General features: G+C 46.7%; 5 protein-coding genes across 5 annotated transcripts; 4 read left to right on the forward strand and 1 right to left on the reverse strand.

Annotated features, from left to right (window-relative positions):
- The first annotated feature begins 1,654 nt into the window (after positions 1–1,654).
- On the forward strand, positions 1,655–3,195 carry GGI43DRAFT_416302 (uncharacterized protein). The gene has a single exon (XM_083207271.1). It carries the CDS (start codon positions 1,697–1,699, stop codon positions 2,960–2,962), a length of 1,266 nt encoding a protein of 421 aa, XP_083056416.1. The 5' UTR covers positions 1,655–1,696; the 3' UTR covers positions 2,963–3,195.
- An 838-nt stretch (positions 3,196–4,033) lies between these two features.
- GGI43DRAFT_425723 (acyl-CoA N-acyltransferase) lies at positions 4,034–6,976 on the reverse strand (the record flags this gene model as incomplete). The annotated part of the gene is made up of 6 exons (XM_083208545.1): positions 4,034–4,440; positions 4,510–4,801; positions 5,934–5,938; positions 6,012–6,561; positions 6,630–6,822; positions 6,918–6,976. 6 exons carry the CDS (start codon positions 6,974–6,976, stop codon positions 4,034–4,036), a joined length of 1,506 nt encoding a protein of 501 aa, XP_083056417.1.
- Positions 6,977–8,110: 1,134 nt separating this feature from the next.
- On the forward strand, positions 8,111–10,160 carry GGI43DRAFT_416306 (amino acid/polyamine transporter I). Its single transcript, XM_083207272.1, has 4 exons — positions 8,111–8,407; positions 8,471–8,541; positions 8,611–8,724; positions 8,801–10,160. The coding sequence occupies exons 1-4, from the start codon at positions 8,276–8,278 to the stop codon at positions 10,074–10,076; spliced, it is 1,593 nt and encodes a 530-aa protein (XP_083056418.1). The 5' UTR covers positions 8,111–8,275; the 3' UTR covers positions 10,077–10,160.
- A 401-nt stretch (positions 10,161–10,561) lies between these two features.
- GGI43DRAFT_416307 (glucoamylase) lies at positions 10,562–13,543 on the forward strand. Its single transcript, XM_083207273.1, has 4 exons — positions 10,562–11,438; positions 11,492–11,864; positions 11,915–12,223; positions 12,283–13,543. The coding sequence occupies exons 1-4, from the start codon at positions 11,192–11,194 to the stop codon at positions 13,313–13,315; spliced, it is 1,962 nt and encodes a 653-aa protein (XP_083056419.1). The 5' UTR covers positions 10,562–11,191; the 3' UTR covers positions 13,316–13,543.
- Positions 13,544–15,173: 1,630 nt separating this feature from the next.
- Positions 15,174–19,080, forward strand: GGI43DRAFT_223649 (glycoside hydrolase family 55 protein). The gene is made up of 10 exons (XM_083200405.1): positions 15,174–15,615; positions 15,669–16,136; positions 16,198–16,767; positions 16,828–17,327; positions 17,375–17,484; positions 17,550–17,642; positions 17,693–17,892; positions 17,946–18,398; positions 18,448–18,777; positions 18,831–19,080. The coding sequence occupies exons 1-10, from the start codon at positions 15,408–15,410 to the stop codon at positions 18,986–18,988; spliced, it is 3,090 nt and encodes a 1,029-aa protein (XP_083056420.1). The 5' UTR covers positions 15,174–15,407; the 3' UTR covers positions 18,989–19,080.
- Positions 19,081–19,735: the final 655 nt, after the last annotated feature.

A 19,735-nucleotide genomic window follows, 5' to 3' on the forward strand; every position in this document is an offset into this window, starting at 1 on the left:
GGCTATCAAGTGCCACCATTGAACGATTGCCTGCTGTTAGGAGGTGTTCCAACTCCAGCGCTTCTCGCAGCGTCCAAATTAAGAATAAGCTAGAGTCCTGAAGCTTTCTGGCTGTACAGCGTTCCGCAAAATCGTTTACGTTGGCTCACTCTTCTGAGCTCATAATTAGCGGCATCTCATTCCAAAGCTTTCACATCTCGAGACCAAGCCCTAGTATACTGGGGTCGCCTGGATCTTGCCTTTTGGTTAATGAAGGTTTCTCACAGACGCCCGCAAGCAGCTCGATAAGTTTTTGCCGCACTACAGGATCTCCAGCCTTTACTATCGCTAGTATGGTGGCCCAGGCCGCGCCGAGAGGCGCTTGGTATATGGAAATATCTTCGGGGATATTTGAAGGAATGAAAACGGGAAATTATCGAATAGCATATCCAGTAGAGCCAGATGGAGAGAGTAGATTCTCAATGATTGTTGAGAAATTCTGCTTTGCTACCATGAATACTTGAGTTAAAGATAAAAGTAGGGTTTTTTCCCCAGCTGCGCTGTGGTCAATGATAAGGATTCCTCATTGTGTAGGATAATGATAAGAATATGCAGTATCTACGTCGCGTATTTTCGGTGCTTATATATCTCTGAATGAAACCCTCGCTTGTCTCGCTTGTCAAGAAGGTTCTTGACGTCAATCATTCAACAATAGGCAACCCATTACCTCGTATTGATGTCCCATTCAGGCCACACTAGCATATATAGCAAACCGCAACTCATATATCCCAGCATAGGCCTATACGCTTAATCACTAACACTGCTGCCTTTGCCAATCTCTTCTAAGTGAATAGGACTCATGATTTAGACGGCGATGCGTGCTCGAGTTTAAATAGACATGTCGGATACAGGGAGAATATTCTTCAATGCCAGTTTGTAAGCCTTTAGGTGCGACATATTACTATATACGACTATAGTTATTCTTATCCGCTAAAATTTATAGTCGCGATGGATGAGGCTGAAATGAGATATTCCGGTGTAAATATCCATACCATATCCGAGCCACTGACTCCTATAATAGTAATTTCCTGCAAGAAGCAGTATAATACTATTTCTTTCTTGAAGAAAGATTTTAGTTTACTACTCTCACAGTATTTGTCAGCCTACTTGCTGGATAGATTAGAGACATTATGTTTAGCGCATGGATGAAAAACGCATAATTTAATACATTGCAGCGTCCTCTTTACCCAGCAGGTAATATTTAATTACCTAGGTAGTCTAATATAAAATACGCTACTTGGCAGCCAAGTAAATAAATGTCTGGAAACTCCGATACAATCAACATGAACTCTGCGGCCCGCAGTTATTAGCTACGTTAGGTAATTACTAATTCTTATTATGCAAGCCCAACCAATAATTACTAAGTGTTACAAGATCTTGCAGTGAATCGAGTCATATGAGTTGACTCATTTTAGCTAAAATACCGACAAGCTGCTCTGTAACATTGAACATTTTGCGACGAGGCCCCTATCCAGTCACGATTTACATGCACCCGGAGTGTGCTGCACTCCTATCAATGCAGTCAGAATCTTTTTAGCCTATTTTCTAATGCTAGCCTGGCACATTAGGCTCCCCTTGATCTCAGGACCGTTGTATCACGTCTAATTATCTTGCGTTCTTCTCAAACCCGCGCTGAGACGCCAGACTCTGTTGCACCATGGGCTTTTCACCTGGATGGTCCCCAGCGGCAACAGATACATTTTCAAGGCCACTAGACACCACCGAAAACTTTTATCGGGTGGTTAGCGAGTCAATCACGGGCAATCGCGATCAATGGGCTATCACGCTTAGTTTACGTCTCACATATCCTTCGTCCATCAACGATTTATTCCCATATCTTCGCCGAGCATGGCTTGTGACGCGATTACTGCATCCCAGTCTCGCGGGAATAGTCACAAAGACGAACTCACAACCTGAGCCAAGCTCTGCGGCTCGAATAGTGACGGTTGGCCCTTTTCATGAAGATAAGTGGCTGAGTCAGACTCTCTTGGTTCATCCCCTCAGTCATACAGGCGAGGCTCTAGTTCGCGATGCCAAGTACACCGAACTTCCGAGCTTGCATTGGCTCCCTGGTGCACGCGAGCTATGCTTCCGTTCATCTCACTGGCGCATAGATGGCCTGGGCTTGCTTATGCTAGCGAATAGCTATTTGAACTCACTGGCCGCCTTCATTCAACTTGGTCTCGATGCTAGTCTGGACGATGTGGCGAAGCGAGCTCCGTTTGCTCGAAGATCACTCACCCCAAGCTTGGACGACGTCTTGGGATCATACAAAGACGAAAACAGTACACCAGAGAGCGTGCGAGTAGCCGCAGACAATTTAATTGCACGATACCGAAAGGGTATTCCAAGTATCGGCCTGCCACTCAGCAACGACAGAGCCAAGGCAAGCCCAAAATCTACCTACCGCAGCAGCGTCAATTTTGACTCTACCACCACGGCTCAAATCCTTGAAGCATGCAAGAAGCGTGGTTTTAGCGTCAGCGCCGCTATTCAAAGTGCAGTTTTAGGGGTTGCCAGTTGCTATGAACAGCATCCCATGGCCAGAAGTTACGCATCATACTTTTCAACAGATCTTCGCCGCGAGCTCTCTGATCCTTGGAATACCGAAGAATTTGCCGTGGGGATGTTTTCTTCTGGTCTTCCTCCCGTTGTAGAAAATATAATGGAGGGACCTATGACTTTTGATCAGGTTGTAACGGTGGTGAATGCTGAGTATAAGCATGACCGCAGCTGCCTTTATTCTGATGAAAATGGCAATCCCATCAGCCAGCGACAACTTGTGGCGCCCTTTATATCTCGCACAGTTCAGTTGTTTTCTGATCCGACACTACAAGTAAAGTACACTTTTAGGCAGTTATGTGAATTATTTCGTTACATGTATAAGCTAGAAACGATTCTTATTGAGCTAGCCGTTAGATGAGCACACTCAGAAAAATAGAAAAGGGATATGGCGAAGTCGTCAGCACCTCATATTGAGATTGCATTTTATTTTATACATAAGGGTGTATTTCGATAGTTTGTAGAGCAATAGGCTGAATAATTATCATTAGGCAGGCTGGCTTGATATCTGGCGCTTTTAGCAGCCCATATGCTGCCGAGTGTCAACCTTTGCACTGAAGATCGTCGCTTTCCACTGTCTTTACAAGATCAAAGATGTTGAAATAATTATTCATATTAACAATTAGGCATATAAAATCTGAGAATTAATTTCAATAAGTCCAACAAGAGTTGACATAGGGGTTTCTCTTGAAAATAGCCGAAGATACGATCTACTGCTGTAACATGTGTGATATATTGGCTGCTTATGCTTATAGACGGAGCACACGAGTAATAAAATGCAGAGTTACCAAAATAATTGTCACATTAAGATAGTTGCCTAATTAAGTGATTTGTTATTAGGCCAATGCAAATTAAAATCAATATAACATAATACGGGAATCATACGGTTGAATGAAATCAAGCAGCGCTTTCTTTTATGTGTGTTACACAGGTACTTCTCTCTGCTAGTACAAACTAACATAGGTTATTACCTTGAGAACTTATTTGAACTACCTAGCATATGAAGAGTGACATTATGACATTACATAATACACTTGGTCGGTTGGGCTGGATAAGCCCATTGAGTTGTTTTCCAAAACAATGCGAAAATACCTTCGCCTGCACAATCCATATCTGAAATGGGTAGTTTAAATGTTGGGTGGGGTAATAAAGCTATACAAGTCACTGCACCTTAAAATTTCTATTGCTATATTACATTCGGCTTCATATAGAGATTCTATATGAGCAAAGTCAATGCGTTGTGTCGTCTTCTTTTTGTTAGCCATAGGCTTTAGCTAGGCTGAGTTTTCTTCTTCGTCATCATCCATTGTAGTGATAGGCTACGTTTTACATTATTCAGAGAAGCGGAAAGCGCGGTTAAAACGAAATGTGATGAGGTATCATAAAGAATCTAGAATATTTGTAAATGCAAACAGCGCCAGCCGCCAGATGGTTAAGAACTAGATTTGGGCCATTTCCAAAATATATTAGCCCCATCAATATCTGCCAAAGGATTCCCGTCGCCCTGTCTGCCACTACCATATTGTTCGTCAAACCCGCAATTCATATAGAACTGATCTTTACCAAAGGCGCTGACCACTGACGCGCAAACGCCCTCTGCTTCAGCCTGTTCAAGCCCCCATTGTACGAGTTTCCGACCGATATGTTTCCCCTGATAATCCGGATGCACTGCCAGCGCTTCGAGATACCACGACTCAGCGCGCTTGCCGCTCCATACCTTGTCAAAGTGAGGATATGACCGTTCTATAATGTCTTCTTCTATTGGATCACTTGCCCGGTTGGGCCAGACCAAAGCATGGATTTTCATGGCAACAGAGGACAGGGGTTTGGAAATATTTCCTAGATCAGTGGTTTAGCTGCGATGGATATCTAGTCTCTGAGGGAAATGACATGTTTTGGTGTACTTACGAGGATCTAAATATCCGCAATCCAGCTTCTTGCCTCCGTCCCCTAATCGTTCCCATTGCGCAATTCCGACAATCACCTCTTGGCCACTCTTGTCTTTGTCTGTAGCGACGAGCCATCGCCGGCGATAGTCCCAAAAGTTGACACGGGCTCGCCTCAGCCAGTACAAGTCTACATCGTCAGGATACTCATTGCGATGAGGATGTATGAGCTGGCCAAACAAGTTATCTTCCCAGAATGCTTGTGCCAACACATGGGCAATCCTGGGCAATTCCGAGTAGCGCGCATCACGGAGCTGAACCTCAGGCATATTTCGCAGCGAATGCCAAGTGACAAGGGAGTGATGTGTCAAATTGACAGAAAGAAAAGGAAAAGAATAGGAAAAGAAAGGAAAAGAAAGCCCCAAACAGTGGGCAGCGCCCAGATCAATGAAGTCTACAGTGGCCCCGAGAGCTACTGTAATCTCTATTGGTAAGGAGAGATGTTGTTTAGAAACGTAGGCAGAGCCCTGAATCAGCTGTTATGCAGGAATATGGAGATAAAATAAGTGCCAGCTAGGGCGGCAGCTTGCAAGATAGCGTGACAATATAGTCAAATTAATATTTGACGGTGAATGCCTGATTCTGGCAGTGTAATAGGGGGGAACAGACTGCTGTCACATATCCATAAACATCACTCCCCTGTAGTACCTGCATCCTTGGATATCAGGACAAACAAACTAATGGCTATCGTCCACACGAGTGAAAAAAAAGGAAATCGGATTCCTCATGCCGTAGTTGAAAAAGAATAATCAATATCATATGCAACTATGTTTTTCAGGCCTAGCGCTAATCAAGAATCCATGCCACAGTATTAGCTGTCTCCTGTTGGCGTTCCTACATGGCTTGGTTTTAGCACGACGCCCTCACGCCATCCCGCTCTTGGCTGGGTCCTGGGCCTCGATCTAAAAAGCAAAGACTGGAAAACGGTCCTACCATAATTCGACTGGATCTCAGTGATCCGACTGGCTCGGGGAATACGCACCCTCGTCATCCGCGGTGGCTAAATTACTGCCAACTGAACCTACAACGGCTCTGCAGCAAACAAGGTTGCATGTATGCACCACCGCCCGTACGAAGTACTTGCAATCACTACAGCTAGTACTAAATACTTATGGTGTTGCGATTTTTTTCCTTTTTGTTTTGTGTTAAACGCTTAAAAATCCCTCATGTGGCAGGCGTCCCTTTGTACCCAAGTGTTTCTGTTACGAGAGACCAGCATGCCCATCTTCTTGCTCGTATCCACCGCCTAAAGATATACCCACCACCAGAAGTTAGGTAATATTAGTGCTAGGATACTGCCGGGGCTAGCCCACTGGCTTGAAGAACTGATGGCCAGTGAGCTAGTTTTACAAAGGGCTCAGTAAGCGGCACTTTTTCATTTTCCACAATATCTGTTTAATGATAGTCACTGGCTTAGCAGCTAATCTTCTTCTAAGTCTAATAATTCCTCCCTGCTATTGTTACCACCATGTGCCTTGGCAGTGGTCTCATTTGAAACCTGGCCCAGTCTCCAATTGTACGGGCGATTGCGGAGCCCGCTGTCACCGGGGTCATAGAACCCACCAGAAGTCAATGTACCTGCGCCTGTCGCTGCTGTAGATGAAGTACTCCTTGGTTGTCTGTTCTCAAGTGACTGCAGCGGGTACGATTGGCCTGATTGATTCCAGCTGAGGTCAGGGGGCAGTGGAAACCCCATGCCGATGGAGAATGATTTTAAAAAGTTCTTCATGTTCGGCACAGTAGCAGAAATGAGGGACCACACAATCATGACCTGCTGAAAGAGTAAAGAGCTTGCAATGGCAAACTGAGGCTGGGGAGAAGTCGGGTATTTATCGAAATATACCAGGTGGCTAATTGAGAGCGCAATGAGCAGCAGACGGAATGAGAAGACCATGGCAACCTGACACTTGCGGGTGAATGACATATTGACCGTCCAGGATAGTTGTACAATTAGAAGCCAAGTAAGTATCTCAGTGGAAATGTCGACCGCTGTAATCACAGCCCAACGTATATTCTAAGTAGCTCTCCAGTTAGACGTCTGATGATGGGATCTTCAAGACTTGTAGCATGAATTTTTCACACCTGATTGGGACATTGCTTGACATTATCCAGCGTCAACAATGTATCTGCACGGCAGTTGATGAGGAATGCTAAGCAGGAGCCTACACCCCAAGCCGCACTGACGGCCATGAGTCCGATGCAGAATATTTTAATCTTTCCACTTTTGGTGCCAATTATGCGTAAAACGAGGGCGAGGACAGAGCATTTGGCGAGACTCAGGGCCAATAAGCCGAGAACAACGGCTACGAGAGTAAACTACAAGCAATGTGTTAGCCCCTGAAAAGAGAATAGCAGTGTGTAGAACCTCACTTTTGAAGACGTCGCCCATTGTTCCGGCAGCGTAATAGAGTTGAACTTGCCAAGGCCATTGTTCAAGCCAACAAATATTGCGATTGATTGAGCTAAATGCAAAATCTAAATGGCCAATATTTTGTCAGCATTGATACCAAACGTCAGTTAGATCAGATTGGTATTCTTACTGTTGCTAGAGCAAGCAGGAGGTCATCAAGACCGAGCATCTTATACTTGATATACGCCCTTGTCATGACCGCAAGCGTGCTGTAAATAAGTGAAAGGATTGTTACAATCCACAACTTCCCAGCATGATCGTTAAACGCAACGGGCGAGAATGGAGGCGAACCACTGCTCGCTGATGCTGAATCCATGGCGATAGACCTGTAGGTTTGGCTTGTGCGATGCAACGGTTTGAAAATATTTCATGAACTGAGAAAGGGATGAGACACCCAAGAGGAAGTAATCGCATATTAATCGTTTGATTCTACGCCTACAGAATGGTTACAACGACAAAAGCAACGACGTAGACGGATTTCTGATCTGTCGCGTGTTATTGATTCTGAAATGCTTCATGCAAGATGATATTTCACCTCCTAACTTTAGGACAGCCATCCATTCAATTGCTTACAAGCACCCTCGTATAAAACCAGCCTCTCAGCTTGAGACTAGGATGCAAACTTGCCATGACCTGGTCAGACTTCATCACAAATCTATGCAAACAGGCATATGCACTTGATACAGTGCAATGATACCCTTGCCTGCAAATTCTGCATGTCTTCACCCTTTGCGTCGCACTCCCAATCTACCAGACTGTGGGTCGTCGCAAGAGGTTCCCGAGCTGGCGAATTGCTTGATCAAATTGTATGTCATTGGCCCTTGCTAGCGGTTCAGTTGCTTAGTTATATGTTCGGCAACCCACTCTTGACAGCGGAAATCGCACCGAAAATCGTGATGGACAGACCGTGCGTTCATAATTATCAAGTGCCTCGACTTTCTTGGCCGGAGAGACGGCATCACTACTACCCTGTGCCACGCTAGAGTTCCCTGCATTGTCACATTGTAGGGGTTATAGTAGAGCTGACCAACATGCATACACCAAGCCATATTGGGAGCACAGGCCGATGTTGTGGCTGCAGAAAATATATGCACGATACAGACGCTATCCCCAATCCTATTTCATTGCTACCGGTAATTATTCTGCTACGTACTCGGCACACTCCTCTTGAGTGTAACTCTCCGGCAATGCGTGTCTATCGGATGCATCTTTCTCCTTGCATCATTTATAAAGCTAGCTGCAGCTTTATCTAATATTTCCTTGTCCTGTATATTTTACTATTTTTCTTTCCCAAGGGTGGTTGCAGAGCATCACGACAATGTCATTCGACGACAAAGAAAACCCTGGAGTCGTTGGCACTGCCATCGAAAACAACGATGATGTTGATAAGAAAGGAACCGCGGCCGACCGCGCGGACATGTACCGCATGGGCAAGACACAAGAAATGAGAGTTCGTATTAGCCAATTTCTTGATCTCTGGTACACTTAGCTTATCTAAAATTGCATCTGATAGAGAAATTTTCGCTTTCTGTCCATCTTTGGATTTTCCATGATTCTAATGGCGTCGTGGGAGTTTTCTCTAAGGTAAATTGTGCTAGTTGGAGTCTTGGAGTGTGATGAATCCTTATCAAGTGACTAAATATGCTTGTCAAGTGTCTCTACCATCGGCCTTGTGAATGGCGGCACTGCTGGCCTTATCTGGATGTTCTTTATCTGTTGGATTGGTTTCCTCTTGGTGAATACTACCATGGCTGAGATGGCTTCAATGTGAGTACTACCGAGTCTCTAACTGGCTCTCTCCCTGTATAGACACGACCTGATTGCCAACACCAATTCTCCGCAGGGCTCCCACAACTGGAGGGCAATACCACTGGGTATCCGAATTTGCACCGCCCCAATACCAGAAATTCATCAGCTACCTTATGGGATGGATGTGCGTGCTTGGCTGGCAGACATCCTGCGCGTCCTCGGCCTTTATCGCCGGCACGCAAATCCAAGGGCTCGTTGTGCTAAACTACCCCAACACGTATAACCCCCAACCTTGGCACGGCACACTGATCACCATAGCCGTTGCTGCTTTCTCTGTGCTCTTTAATACCGTTCTTGCCAGAAAGCTGCCCATCATCGAGGCTCTGATCCTTGTTATCCACGTCTTTGCCTTCTTCGGCATCCTCGTCACTCTCTGGGTTCTTTCTCCAAGGGCAGACGCAACGGCGGTCTTCACTCAGTTTAGCGACGGCGGAGGCTGGGGCAGCCTGGGAGGCTCAGCCCTCGTGGGAATACTTGCGGGTATTTTGCCTCTTCTGGGCGCAGATGCTGCCGTGCACATGTCCGAGGAGCTGCGCGATGCCAGCCGTTCACTACCGCAGTCCATGATTTTAACCACCGTCTTCAATGGCGCTTTCGGATGGATCATGGTGATAACCTTTTGCTTCTGCTTAGGGAATCTTGATGAAGTGCTTGAGTCTCCCACTGGCTACCCATTCATGCAAGTCTTCTACAACTCTACACAATCGACGAGTAGTGCGACTGCCATGTCAGTCTTCATCGTTGCCATGACGGTGTTCTCCAACCTAACTATGGTGGCTACCTCGTCGCGCCAGCTGTTTGCATTTGCAAGAGACCAAGCTGTTCCGTTTAGCTCTTGGTTCTCCAAGATAAGACCAGGATGGGATGTGCCTCTCAATGCCATCATAACGACATTCCTTGTTTCATCACTGCTCTCTCTCATTAACATCGGTTCAGCTGTAGCCTTGAATTCCATCACTTCTTTGGCAACTGTGTCACTCCTCTCCAGCTACATCGTTTCAACTGGCTGCATGATCTGGCGGCGATGGACGAATAGCCCACTTCTGCCGTCTAAATTCAGCCTCGGCCGATGGGGTCTCGCCGTAAACATTGCTTCCGAAGTCTTTCTCCTCATAATTTTCGTCTTATCATTTATGCCTAGCAACCCTAATCCGACAGCAGCTCAAATGAACTGGAATATTGTTATTTATGGTGGCGTTACAATATTCTCTTTGGCATACTACTACTTCCGTGGAACTCGCCGTTATGACGGTCCAGTTACCTACGTGAGAACGCTTGATCAGTATGAAGCAAGGGATCAGTATGAATAAAGGTTCTTTACAGGCCTATAGGTATGGTCGAATTTGTATGCAGTATTAAATAAAGGATTAATAAACACTACATCCTATCTCTTAGTTCTCTTTTCCTTGACCTAGATCTTGCGATATTGTTTCGTAGCCCGACTCTGACCTATTCCGCTCGATGTAATCATGTCTTACACTTTTATTTTGTTTGTTTAATATCTACCTGAAATCCCGTCTTAATAGCTATCGATTTCAAGGTAATTAATACTACAAATAAATTTAATAATATCTCATACCAAATATGCCAATATTTCGTAATGAGCTATTTACGTATAGGGGGATAGATAACATATCGTAGCTGTTGAAAGCGTAATCTCACGGCTCGGCCCACTTCGGTCTTTTTGGAGCGTGCGACCTCTATTTTATGTTTCGATTTCACATGAATCCGTGATTTAGCCTCAACGCTGACGACGATCTCGCCGAGTGCCAACCCGCTTCCCCGCATTTCCCCTGCCAATATTTATCTGCCGTTTATAGATTTATCCAGTGTGATGCCGGCAGGTAAAGCCGAATTCGGGCCTTGTTCGACTTGATAATTGTCAATAGTTGGATTAAACCCCGCCTTCGCATGGTGTTGACGGCCTTATTAAATCTCTTTAAACTTCACAACCAGCAGAGAACCAGCAGAGAATCATGCCAGATCAACCACAAGATGGCGAATCCATTGCAGAGAGTCGCTCTGCTCCCATCAAAGATGGACAAGGTGCTCGAAAAGTTGATGTGACGAAAGTAAACACTTCCCGCCCATCTGATGGTACCCGCTCCAATGGAAATTATACCGTGTTCGGGCCGTTTCGAGACACCACTTCAATCACAGAAATCATTCTAAAATCGACGGTAATGCAGAGTTCAGGAGGTCGGCCTGCCTCGGCATGTTCGAGTTGATGGCAAACATCAATTCTTTTGCGTGATTGTGATATCGAAATGCGGCTGAAACATCTTCAACTCAGCACAAGGATGCGCTCCGAAGTGAGGATCATGTCCACAGCCTGTGGTATAAAATAGGCGACTGTGACCTTGAAAAAGAGTCCTGACAACTTTGTCGCTCTATCTCCTTTCCGACATCTTTGAATCGTCACACCATGTTGTCTCTCAAATTCCTGGTCGTTGGATGCTATGCGCTTCAAGTTGTCAAGGCTGTGCCTAGACGGTCCAGCGAGAGTCGCCATGCAGCCGATATTGTGAAAAGATCTGCGAGCTCATTCCTTGCGACTGAGGTTCCTATTGCGCTCGCCGATATGTTGTGCAATATTGGATCAGCGGGTAGCTGTGCTGCAGGTGCTGACTCAGGCATTGTAATAGCGAGTCCATCTCAAACGAATCCAGACTGTAAGAGTCATCTCGTCTCTAATCTATGGTACATCACATTAACAGGCTCCCAGACTTTTATACCTGGACTCGAGATTCGGCATTGACCTTCAAATGTATCGTTGACACTTTTGTCAACTCTTACTCAGCCTCACTGCAGACTGAGATTGAAAACTACATCAGTGCGCAAGCAATTGTGCAGGGCATATCCAACCCTTCTGGGACCCTGTCCAACAGCGGCACGGGCCTTGGTGAGCCAAAGTTCAATGTTGACGAAACAGCATTCACAGGAGCCTGGGGACGTCCACAGAGGGACGGACCTGCGCTTCGAGCCATTGCTTTGATAACTTACTCAAAGTGGCTGATTAACAATGGATATGAATCTACTGCCAGTTCAATTGTGTGGCCCATCATTCAGAATGACATCAGCTATGTGTCGCAATACTGGTAAGATTTTGTCATACATGCTAAAACTTATTCTAACTTACAATCCAAAGGAACCAAACTGGCTTTGACCTGTGGGAGGAAGTAAACGGCTCCAGTTTCTTTACCGTTGCCAACCAACACCGTGCTCTGGTCGAAGCCAGCGCGTTGGCTACTACTCTTGGCAAGTCCATTCCATATGCCCAAAGTCAAGCTCCTCAGGCTCTCTGCTTTCTTCAAAGCTTCTGGAGCCCATCTCAAGGCTACATTCTAGCCAATATCAACGAAAACAACGGCAGGTCTGGCAAGGATGCCAACACTCTTCTGGGCTCTATCCACACGTTTGACCCTCAAGGAAACTGTGATGCAAGCACGTTCCAGCCGTATGAACTATACCTTTCCCAGTCACATTGACCCCACGTCGATCGCTAACCTTATCTAGGTGCTCTGATCGGGCTTTGGCGAATCACAAGGTCGTTGTGGATTCTTTTCGCTCGATCTATTCCATCAACTCGGGCATTCCCGAGGGCACTGCCGCTGCTGTTGGTCGTTATCCAGAAGACTCGTACCAGGGTGGTAACCCCTGGTATCTAAATACCCTTGCAGCCGCTGAGCTCCTCTACGATGCCCTTTATCAGTGGAATCGAATTGGATCCATCACCGTCACCTCGACGTCTCTTGCCTTTTTCAAAGACATGGACTCTTCGATCACTATAGGAACATACAGCTCCTCTTCTTCAACTTACACTACTTTGTATAACGCCATCTCGGCCTATGCTGATGGGTTCGTTAACAATGTTGCCACCTACGCATCGTCTAATGGATCGCTATCGGAGCAGTACAGTCGGAGCAACGGACAGCCGCTCTCAGCATACAGCTTGACGTGGTCATACGCAGCGTTGCTGACGGCCGCGGCGCGACGATCTGGCGTTGTCCCATATTCGTGGGGAGAATCGTCAGCATCCAGTGTTCCGTCGGTGTGCTCTTATACGTCAGCCGTGGGTACCTATTCCTCGGCCTCGACAGGATCCTGGCCGCCCAACCAAACGCCTAGCGGTGGCACCGGCTCGACATCTAGCATATCTACTTCAATTACCGCGTCTAGTACAGTCTCGAGCACAAGCACTTCCAAATCTACAAGCTCCACAGCAGCCGCAACCAATCCTGTTACTGTGACTTTTGATGAGATTGTTACAACTATTTACGGTCAAACCATCAAGATTGCTGGAAGCATCCCAGCTCTCGGGAACTGGGATACCAATAATGCTGTCGCTCTGTCTGCTGAAGACTATACATCTTCAAACCATCTGTGGAATGTGGCAATCTCATTTGCTCCAGGGACGGTGATTCAGTACAAGTATATTAATGTGGCATCAAACGGCGACGTGACATGGGAGGCAGACCCTAATCACACGTATACCGTCCCAGCAACGGGTGCGACAGCGGTGACTGTGAACAACTCCTGGCAGTCCTAGGGTCATAGTCAAGCGGTAGGGATTCGTACTTGGGGTCATGTTTTAGTGGACAGGTAAGGCTTCAGGTTAAAGCCAAGGTTTGGGTAACTTCAACATACCCTTGAGCAAATGCTCTCATATGTGTGAAGAAAGGTGCAAAAGCTTACAGTTCAACGCATTTACATATATATGTAAATACCATTTTTTTCTAAGATAGCGGCATAAATTACTATATGCTATTAGTATAAACATGATACCTCAAGTTTTGCCAATTATAACAGTGAAGGGTACTGGGTGGCTTTAATGTTTATAACTTCACATCAATTAAAGTCTTCAAAATGAAAATCCTTTTGAAAAAAAGTCGACGCCAACAAACTCATGGACGGATTAATAATTGCGTGGCTGGTAAATAGCGCAATCAAGCTATGCATGGCTACCCTATTCACACCAACGGATGACATTTTGTAACCAAAAACGTATAACGCCGAGCCACTACAGGACCCATGATCCATACCATTGTTTACTTAAGCAACTATAGCCAGTCGGAGACACGAAGAGTCAAAGTTTAAACAAGTGCCTGAAGTGTGTAGGTTGACTCGCAGCCAGTAGCAATAGCCTGGAATGTCTCGCCCAGGCACATCACGCCCAGATCCCGGGTGTTCCAAAGCCGCCTTTGGCCCTGCCGATCTGCCGAGGTCCCGCACCAATTATACCTCTGGCTGCTACCTCCGCGCTTTTTGTGCTGCAAAGTCGGGGAAGTCTGGGGTTTAGGTCCGCCGACTCTCTGCCACCCCGCAAATATGCAGCAATAAGCTACGACTCTGCAGTAGAATCGGTCCTATCTTATTGAGTTATTGAAGCTGCTAAGGTAGTGTCTTTTTTTTTTTTTTTTTTTTTTTCGCATGCCATTAAAAAATCAGACTATTAGCGAATAAGACAAGATGAGACGGAAATTATATTTATGCTTAGGCAGTAATCTAGAATGTAGTTCAAGTACCCATAGCTCTTCTGTATACTATAAAAACAATTTTTCCAGATGGATAGAATACACTTCCTTTCCGCTAGAGTAACGCCATAGTTGACAATAGTCATGTACCGAACTCGGCAGCTGAAGCTGCCAAAACTGCGGGATCCTTCACTTGACCCACCAAATCTGCCGAGCAGAGCGCGTTTTCCAGCAACCAGTAAGTTAATGATTTTGTTATCACTCAAGGCACGATGATACGCGTCGCTGACAAGGGTTGTGCGGGGAGAGCCTCGAAAAACCTGGCGTTAGTGACGTTAGCGAGGCGATGTCGCTATTCGGAGCTACGCGCAATGACAAGGGTTTGGGTGTTTCTGGAGTCCGAGATTCCGCGACAGCATGACTTTGGAGCTTTCTCTCCTGCCATCACGCATCTCACGATGTGTGCCCATTCCCCATTTAGCCGTGGCAATTTTGGCTCCAGCCTGTCAGGCCAATGAAACAGTGTGCTCCACTCTAAAGCCCTGAGGCAGGCCTTGAAATCGCGTTCTGTCTATTGGAGTCCAGACTGGTTTGGGCGCCGTTCTCCGTCCAATTTCCTATGGTACTCAGCACGTGCTCAATGCTTTTCTGCTCTTCAACCAGGTGACTAGGCTTCATGTCGGTGTAACCTTCAACCATCGCGGAAATCCACAACCTCCCCCGGACTTTCTGTTGTAGAAGATGTAGACAAAGAACGCCTCACTGGCATGGACAGCTCGGATCATGTCGGGCCTATTTTTAATTAGGGCTTATTTGCTTGTTTGCTTTATGTGCAAAGTTACCAGGTAATATGGCAAGCTGTTACTTGAATAACTCTCTTTTTGCGGGGAGACTAGGATACCTTTCTCGGGCATTCTCCATCTTTAGCTCATTGACAGATTCCACGCCGCAAACAAAAAAAGGCCCTTTTCTTGGGTTTAGTTGAGAAACGCATACCATGCCTTAAATCTCATTATACGCAGGCTCCTTATCCCCGATTGTTGCATCTAAACAGCCCGCTTCAAAAATGATTTAAGAGCATGGGGGTTCCTGAGAAGTCTCTATCATCACCCTAACAATTTCTTCCTACACCGTTGCTACGAAGAGGTGTAGATAGCTTCTATCAACATGGGGTTTCTACGCTCCGCCGTGATTTCGGCTCTGACACTAGCTGCGGCATGTCGAGGCCTGGCCACGCCTGGAACCGCGGCTGAACCCGCTGTGGAAAAGCGTGCTTCAAGTTATTGGTATGAAAACATTGCCAAACAAGGAATTGCACCATTCGGCCCCAGCGGCTACACGGTTTTCCGCAACGTAAAGGACTATGGCGCAAAGGGTAACTTGTCCTCTCTCACTCTTAACTACAGCTGCTGACATACAATGTTCAAGGTGATGGCGTTACCGACGACACGGCAGCAATTAACAATGCCATTCTGTCGGGAGGTCGATGTGGCAGACTCTGCACATCCAGCACTCTGACTCCAGCAGTAGTATACTTTCCCGCTGGAACCTACGTGATCTCAACTCCCATTATTGATCAGTACTACACCAACATCATTGGTGATCCAACCAACCTTCCCACCATCAAGGCGACCGCAGGCTTCAGTGGTATTGCCCTCATCGATGGTGATACCTATTATGGCGACAACAATCCGAACGACCCCAACTGGATTTCGACCAACGTCTTCTACCGACAAGTACGCAACTTTAAGCTTGACATGACATCTATTCCAGCTACTGCGGGCAAGATCTATGGTATCCACTGGCCCACAGCCCAGGCGACAAGTCTGCAGAACATCCAGATTACTATGAGCACGGCGGCTGGCAACAGCAACGTTGGTCTTTTCGTCGAGAATGGTATGTCGTGTTGAACCGTTGCAGTACCAAAATATCTGTTCTTGACTAATAGGTTTTGTAGGATCTGCTGGATTCCTCACTGACCTGACCTTCAACGGTGGCTTGATTGGTGCCGCTATTGGTAATCAGCAGTACACAATGCGCAACTTGGTATTCAACAACTGCGGCACAGCCATTGTCAGTGGTTTCGACTGGGAGTGGGTTTACCAGGGAATTACAATCAACAATTGTGGATTGGGTATCGACATGACGGCCGCCGAGTCTATCACCATTATTGATAGTAGCATCACTGGGACGCCAGTTGGAATCAAGACTAGCTTCAGCGCAAACCAGTCACCCGCTACGTCCAACAGTCTCATCGTGGAGAACCTTTCTCTCACCAATGTCCCAGTGGCTATTCAATCGTCGAGCGGTGCTACTATTCTGGCTGGAGGAACTACAACAATCGCTGCATGGGGCCAGGGCCACGAGTATACGCCCAATGGACCAAACACGTTCCAAGGAGCCATTACGCCAAACTCTCGTCCCTCATCACTTTTGAGCGGATCCAATTATTACACGCGCTCAAAGCCCCAGTATGAGACTCTGCCACTTTCTTCATTCCAAAGTGTCCGATCTGCCGGTGCCACCGGTGAGTACTGTTATTCATTGTTTGTGAAAGTTTGAGTGCTGACTTTGTGCGCGACTCTAGGTAATGCTGTCACGGATGACACCACCGCTCTGCAAAACATCATTAACAGCGCCACCGCTGCGGGTCAAGTTGTGTACTTTGATGCTGGTATTTACCGTATCACTAAGACTCTCACTATCCCTCCCGGCGCGAAGATTGTTGGAGAGGAATACCCCATCATCATGTCTTCTGGAAGCTTCTTTAATGACCAAACCAACCCGAAGCCTGTGGTTCAAGTTGGTACAGCTGGCCAGACTGGACAGGTGGAGTGGTCAGACATGATTGTGGCTACTCAGGGCACTCAAGCCGGCGCCATCCTCATCGAGTGGAACTTGGCTACTTCTGGGACCCCAAGTGGTATGTGGGATGTGCACACGAGAATCGGTGGCTTCAAGGGATCGAACCTCCAAGTTGCGCAATGCCCCGTTACTGCGAGCAGCACGGCTGTGAACACTGCTTGCATTGGAGCTTACATGTCCATGCACATCACTGCTAGCGCAAGCAACCTTTACATGGAGAATGTGAGTGCACTGACGTGAAAGCTATGTTTCCTAGCTAACGTAAACAGAACTGGCTGTGGACTGCGGACCACGACATTGACGACTCAAGCAACACACAAGTCACAATCTTCAGCGGCAGAGGTCTGTACGTTGAAAGTACAGCAGGAACGTTCTGGTTGTATGTTTACCATTTGCCTGACAATTGTTGTTTGTTTCGATTAACTCACTGACGAATCTCTACAGTGTTGGAACAGCCGTTGAACATCACACTTTCTATCAGTATCAGTTTGCCAACACACAGAACATCTATGCGGGAGTTATTCAGACAGAGACACCGTAGGTACACCAATCGCTATCACTCGCGCACTGCTAATATTTCCTGTCAGATACTATCAGCCAAACCCCAATGCTCCAACACCCTTCAACGTCAACACCGCTATAAACGATCCTAACTTTGCCACCTCCTGTGCCAGCAGTACTGGCCGCTGCGCTGAGGCTTGGGGCTTGCGAATCGTTAGCTCTAAGAACATATTTGTCTATGCCGCCGGTTTGTATTCGTTCTTCATTAACAACAATGGCACCACTAGTAAGTTTTTCTTTTTATTTTTACTTCTACACGGGTAAGCTGACGAGTAAAAGCTTGTGACGTGGCTCTTGGACCAGAAAACTGCCAGAACAACATCTTCGACCTTGAAGGCACGCTGAGCAACATTAATGTCTACAACTTGGGAACCGTGGGCGTAGTCAACCAAATCTCGCAGAACGGAAACACGCTTGCGACGTCTTCTTCCAATGTCAACGCCTTTGCTGATGTTATTGCCCTCTTCCGACTTGCTTCTGGAAGTGGAGGCGTGACTCCTCCTCCCCCTTCCAGCACCACCACATTTTCCACCATCACTACCAGCTCGTCACCACCGAAGCAAACCGGATGGAACTCCTTGGGATGCTACTCTGATAACGTCAACGATCGAACTTTGGCCAACCAGGTCCAGGTCGCAGGAGGTGCATCCGCCATGTCGGTTGAGGCTTGTGAAGCAGCCTGCAAATCCGCCGGATATACCATTGCCGGCGTCGAATACTCGGGAGAATGCTGTAAGTATCGCGCCAAGAACAACACTCGAGTGTAGCTAACAATCCTCAGGGTGTGATAACAAATTTGAAAATGGAGGCGGCCCTGCCTCTGATGGAAGTGCTCAATGCACCATGACTTGCAGCGGTGCGCCACAGGAAACCTGCGGAGGCCCGAACCGCCTCAATGTGTACAGCCTGGCAACCGCAACTGGAAGCGCCTCACCCCCGGCCGCTACCGGATGGAATTTCAGAGGATGCTACACAGACAGTGTCAATGCTCGAGCGTTGATTGCTGAGGGCGTTCCCAACGGCCCCACGTCAATGACTGTTGAGGCATGTCAGAGTGTGTGCAAGGGCTTGGGCTACACCCTTGCAGGTGTTGAGTATGCCGACGAGTGCTGTAAGTGTAACCCCTGCTCGATATGCCTTTGACTTGGTGCTAACAATTTCTAGACTGCGGTAACAGCCTCGCCAATGGAGCCACCATTGCTCCAGATGGAAATGCAGGATGCAACATGGCCTGCGCAGGCAACGCTGCTGAAACATGCGGCGGTTCCAACAGACTGGACATCTACAGCTACGGCCAGGCCAATGGCACCCAGCCACTTTAAGCTTGCCAAAGAAGAAATTGGGACATGTAGATAAAAGATTTAAAAGGGTATAAAGTATATATAGGTATATAAATTTTCATTTTTTGCCAAGATCTTAACAACTCTTTCAATAAGTAGTAAATCACCAGCTGCGTCCAGTTCTACTACAGACGATATCAATGCAAGGCCCAAGAATCCCCTTCACGGCTGGCGATGGACTGTATTTCCTGCCATCTGTGTAACATCTCTCTTGGCGGCTGTTGAGTCGACTATAACTTCAACAGCGCTTCCATTTATCGTTTATCAGCTCAACGTAGGCGCTATATATGTTTGGTTTGTCAATGTGTTTTCCTCACCAGGTACACTACTCTATTGATTGAATAATGCCTTGTAATTCTCTTTGTTTCAAACATCCATAACCTCTTTCGCGATGATGCCGCATATTGGAGAGAGAAGATCCTATTAATACGCCTGCGCATTCATATTTGTTTTGCCCAAGTTAAGCCGCCTAAGCTATAATATTCAATTGTACCCATACCACAATCAAAAGTCCCGGCGTTATATTTCATTTCGTGAGCGATTTCACATACATGATGTGTGCCGGATTTCAGAAAAGAGCATCAGTTTCTATTACAGGCCTACAATATGGTGGAGGCACACTATCTTTTAGTACGGCGTTTATGCTCAAACTATTCGTGCCAAGAGGGCTTCTATTTCTAGATCGACGGGGATTGTCCGCCGCTAGCTCGCAATCTTTGCTCTTTGAGT

This window comes from Trichoderma evansii (assembly GCF_050947405.1).
Source record: "Trichoderma evansii strain SZMC 28006 chromosome Unknown GGI43scaffold_27, whole genome shotgun sequence".
Classification (NCBI taxonomy): domain Eukaryota; kingdom Fungi; phylum Ascomycota; class Sordariomycetes; order Hypocreales; family Hypocreaceae; genus Trichoderma; species Trichoderma evansii.

What these genes read in the sequence shown, in the direction of transcription:
- GGI43DRAFT_416307 (XM_083207273.1), top strand. Translation starts at nt 11,192, where the DNA reads ATGTTGTCTCTCAAATTCCTGGTCGTTGGATGCTATGCGCTTCAAGTT. An exon ending in AGCTATGTGTCGCAATACTG is followed by an intron (nt 11,865 to 11,914) that starts GTAAGATTTTGT and finishes TACAATCCAAAG; the next exon opens with GAACCAAACTGGCTTTGACC. An exon ending in GATGCAAGCACGTTCCAGCC is followed by an intron (nt 12,224 to 12,282) that starts GTATGAACTATA and finishes AACCTTATCTAG; the next exon opens with GTGCTCTGATCGGGCTTTGG.
- GGI43DRAFT_416302 (XM_083207271.1), top strand. Translation starts at nt 1,697, where the DNA reads ATGGGCTTTTCACCTGGATGGTCCCCAGCGGCAACAGATACATTTTCA.
- GGI43DRAFT_223649 (XM_083200405.1), top strand. Translation starts at nt 15,408, where the DNA reads ATGGGGTTTCTACGCTCCGCCGTGATTTCGGCTCTGACACTAGCTGCG. An exon ending in GTTATTCAGACAGAGACACC is followed by an intron (nt 17,643 to 17,692) that starts GTAGGTACACCA and finishes ATTTCCTGTCAG; the next exon opens with ATACTATCAGCCAAACCCCA. An exon ending in TAACAACAATGGCACCACTA is followed by an intron (nt 17,893 to 17,945) that starts GTAAGTTTTTCT and finishes GACGAGTAAAAG; the next exon opens with CTTGTGACGTGGCTCTTGGA.
- GGI43DRAFT_416306 (XM_083207272.1), top strand. Translation starts at nt 8,276, where the DNA reads ATGTCATTCGACGACAAAGAAAACCCTGGAGTCGTTGGCACTGCCATC. An exon ending in GCAAGACACAAGAAATGAGA is followed by an intron (nt 8,408 to 8,470) that starts GTTCGTATTAGC and finishes TGCATCTGATAG; the next exon opens with AGAAATTTTCGCTTTCTGTC. An exon ending in ATGGCTGAGATGGCTTCAAT is followed by an intron (nt 8,725 to 8,800) that starts GTGAGTACTACC and finishes AATTCTCCGCAG; the next exon opens with GGCTCCCACAACTGGAGGGC.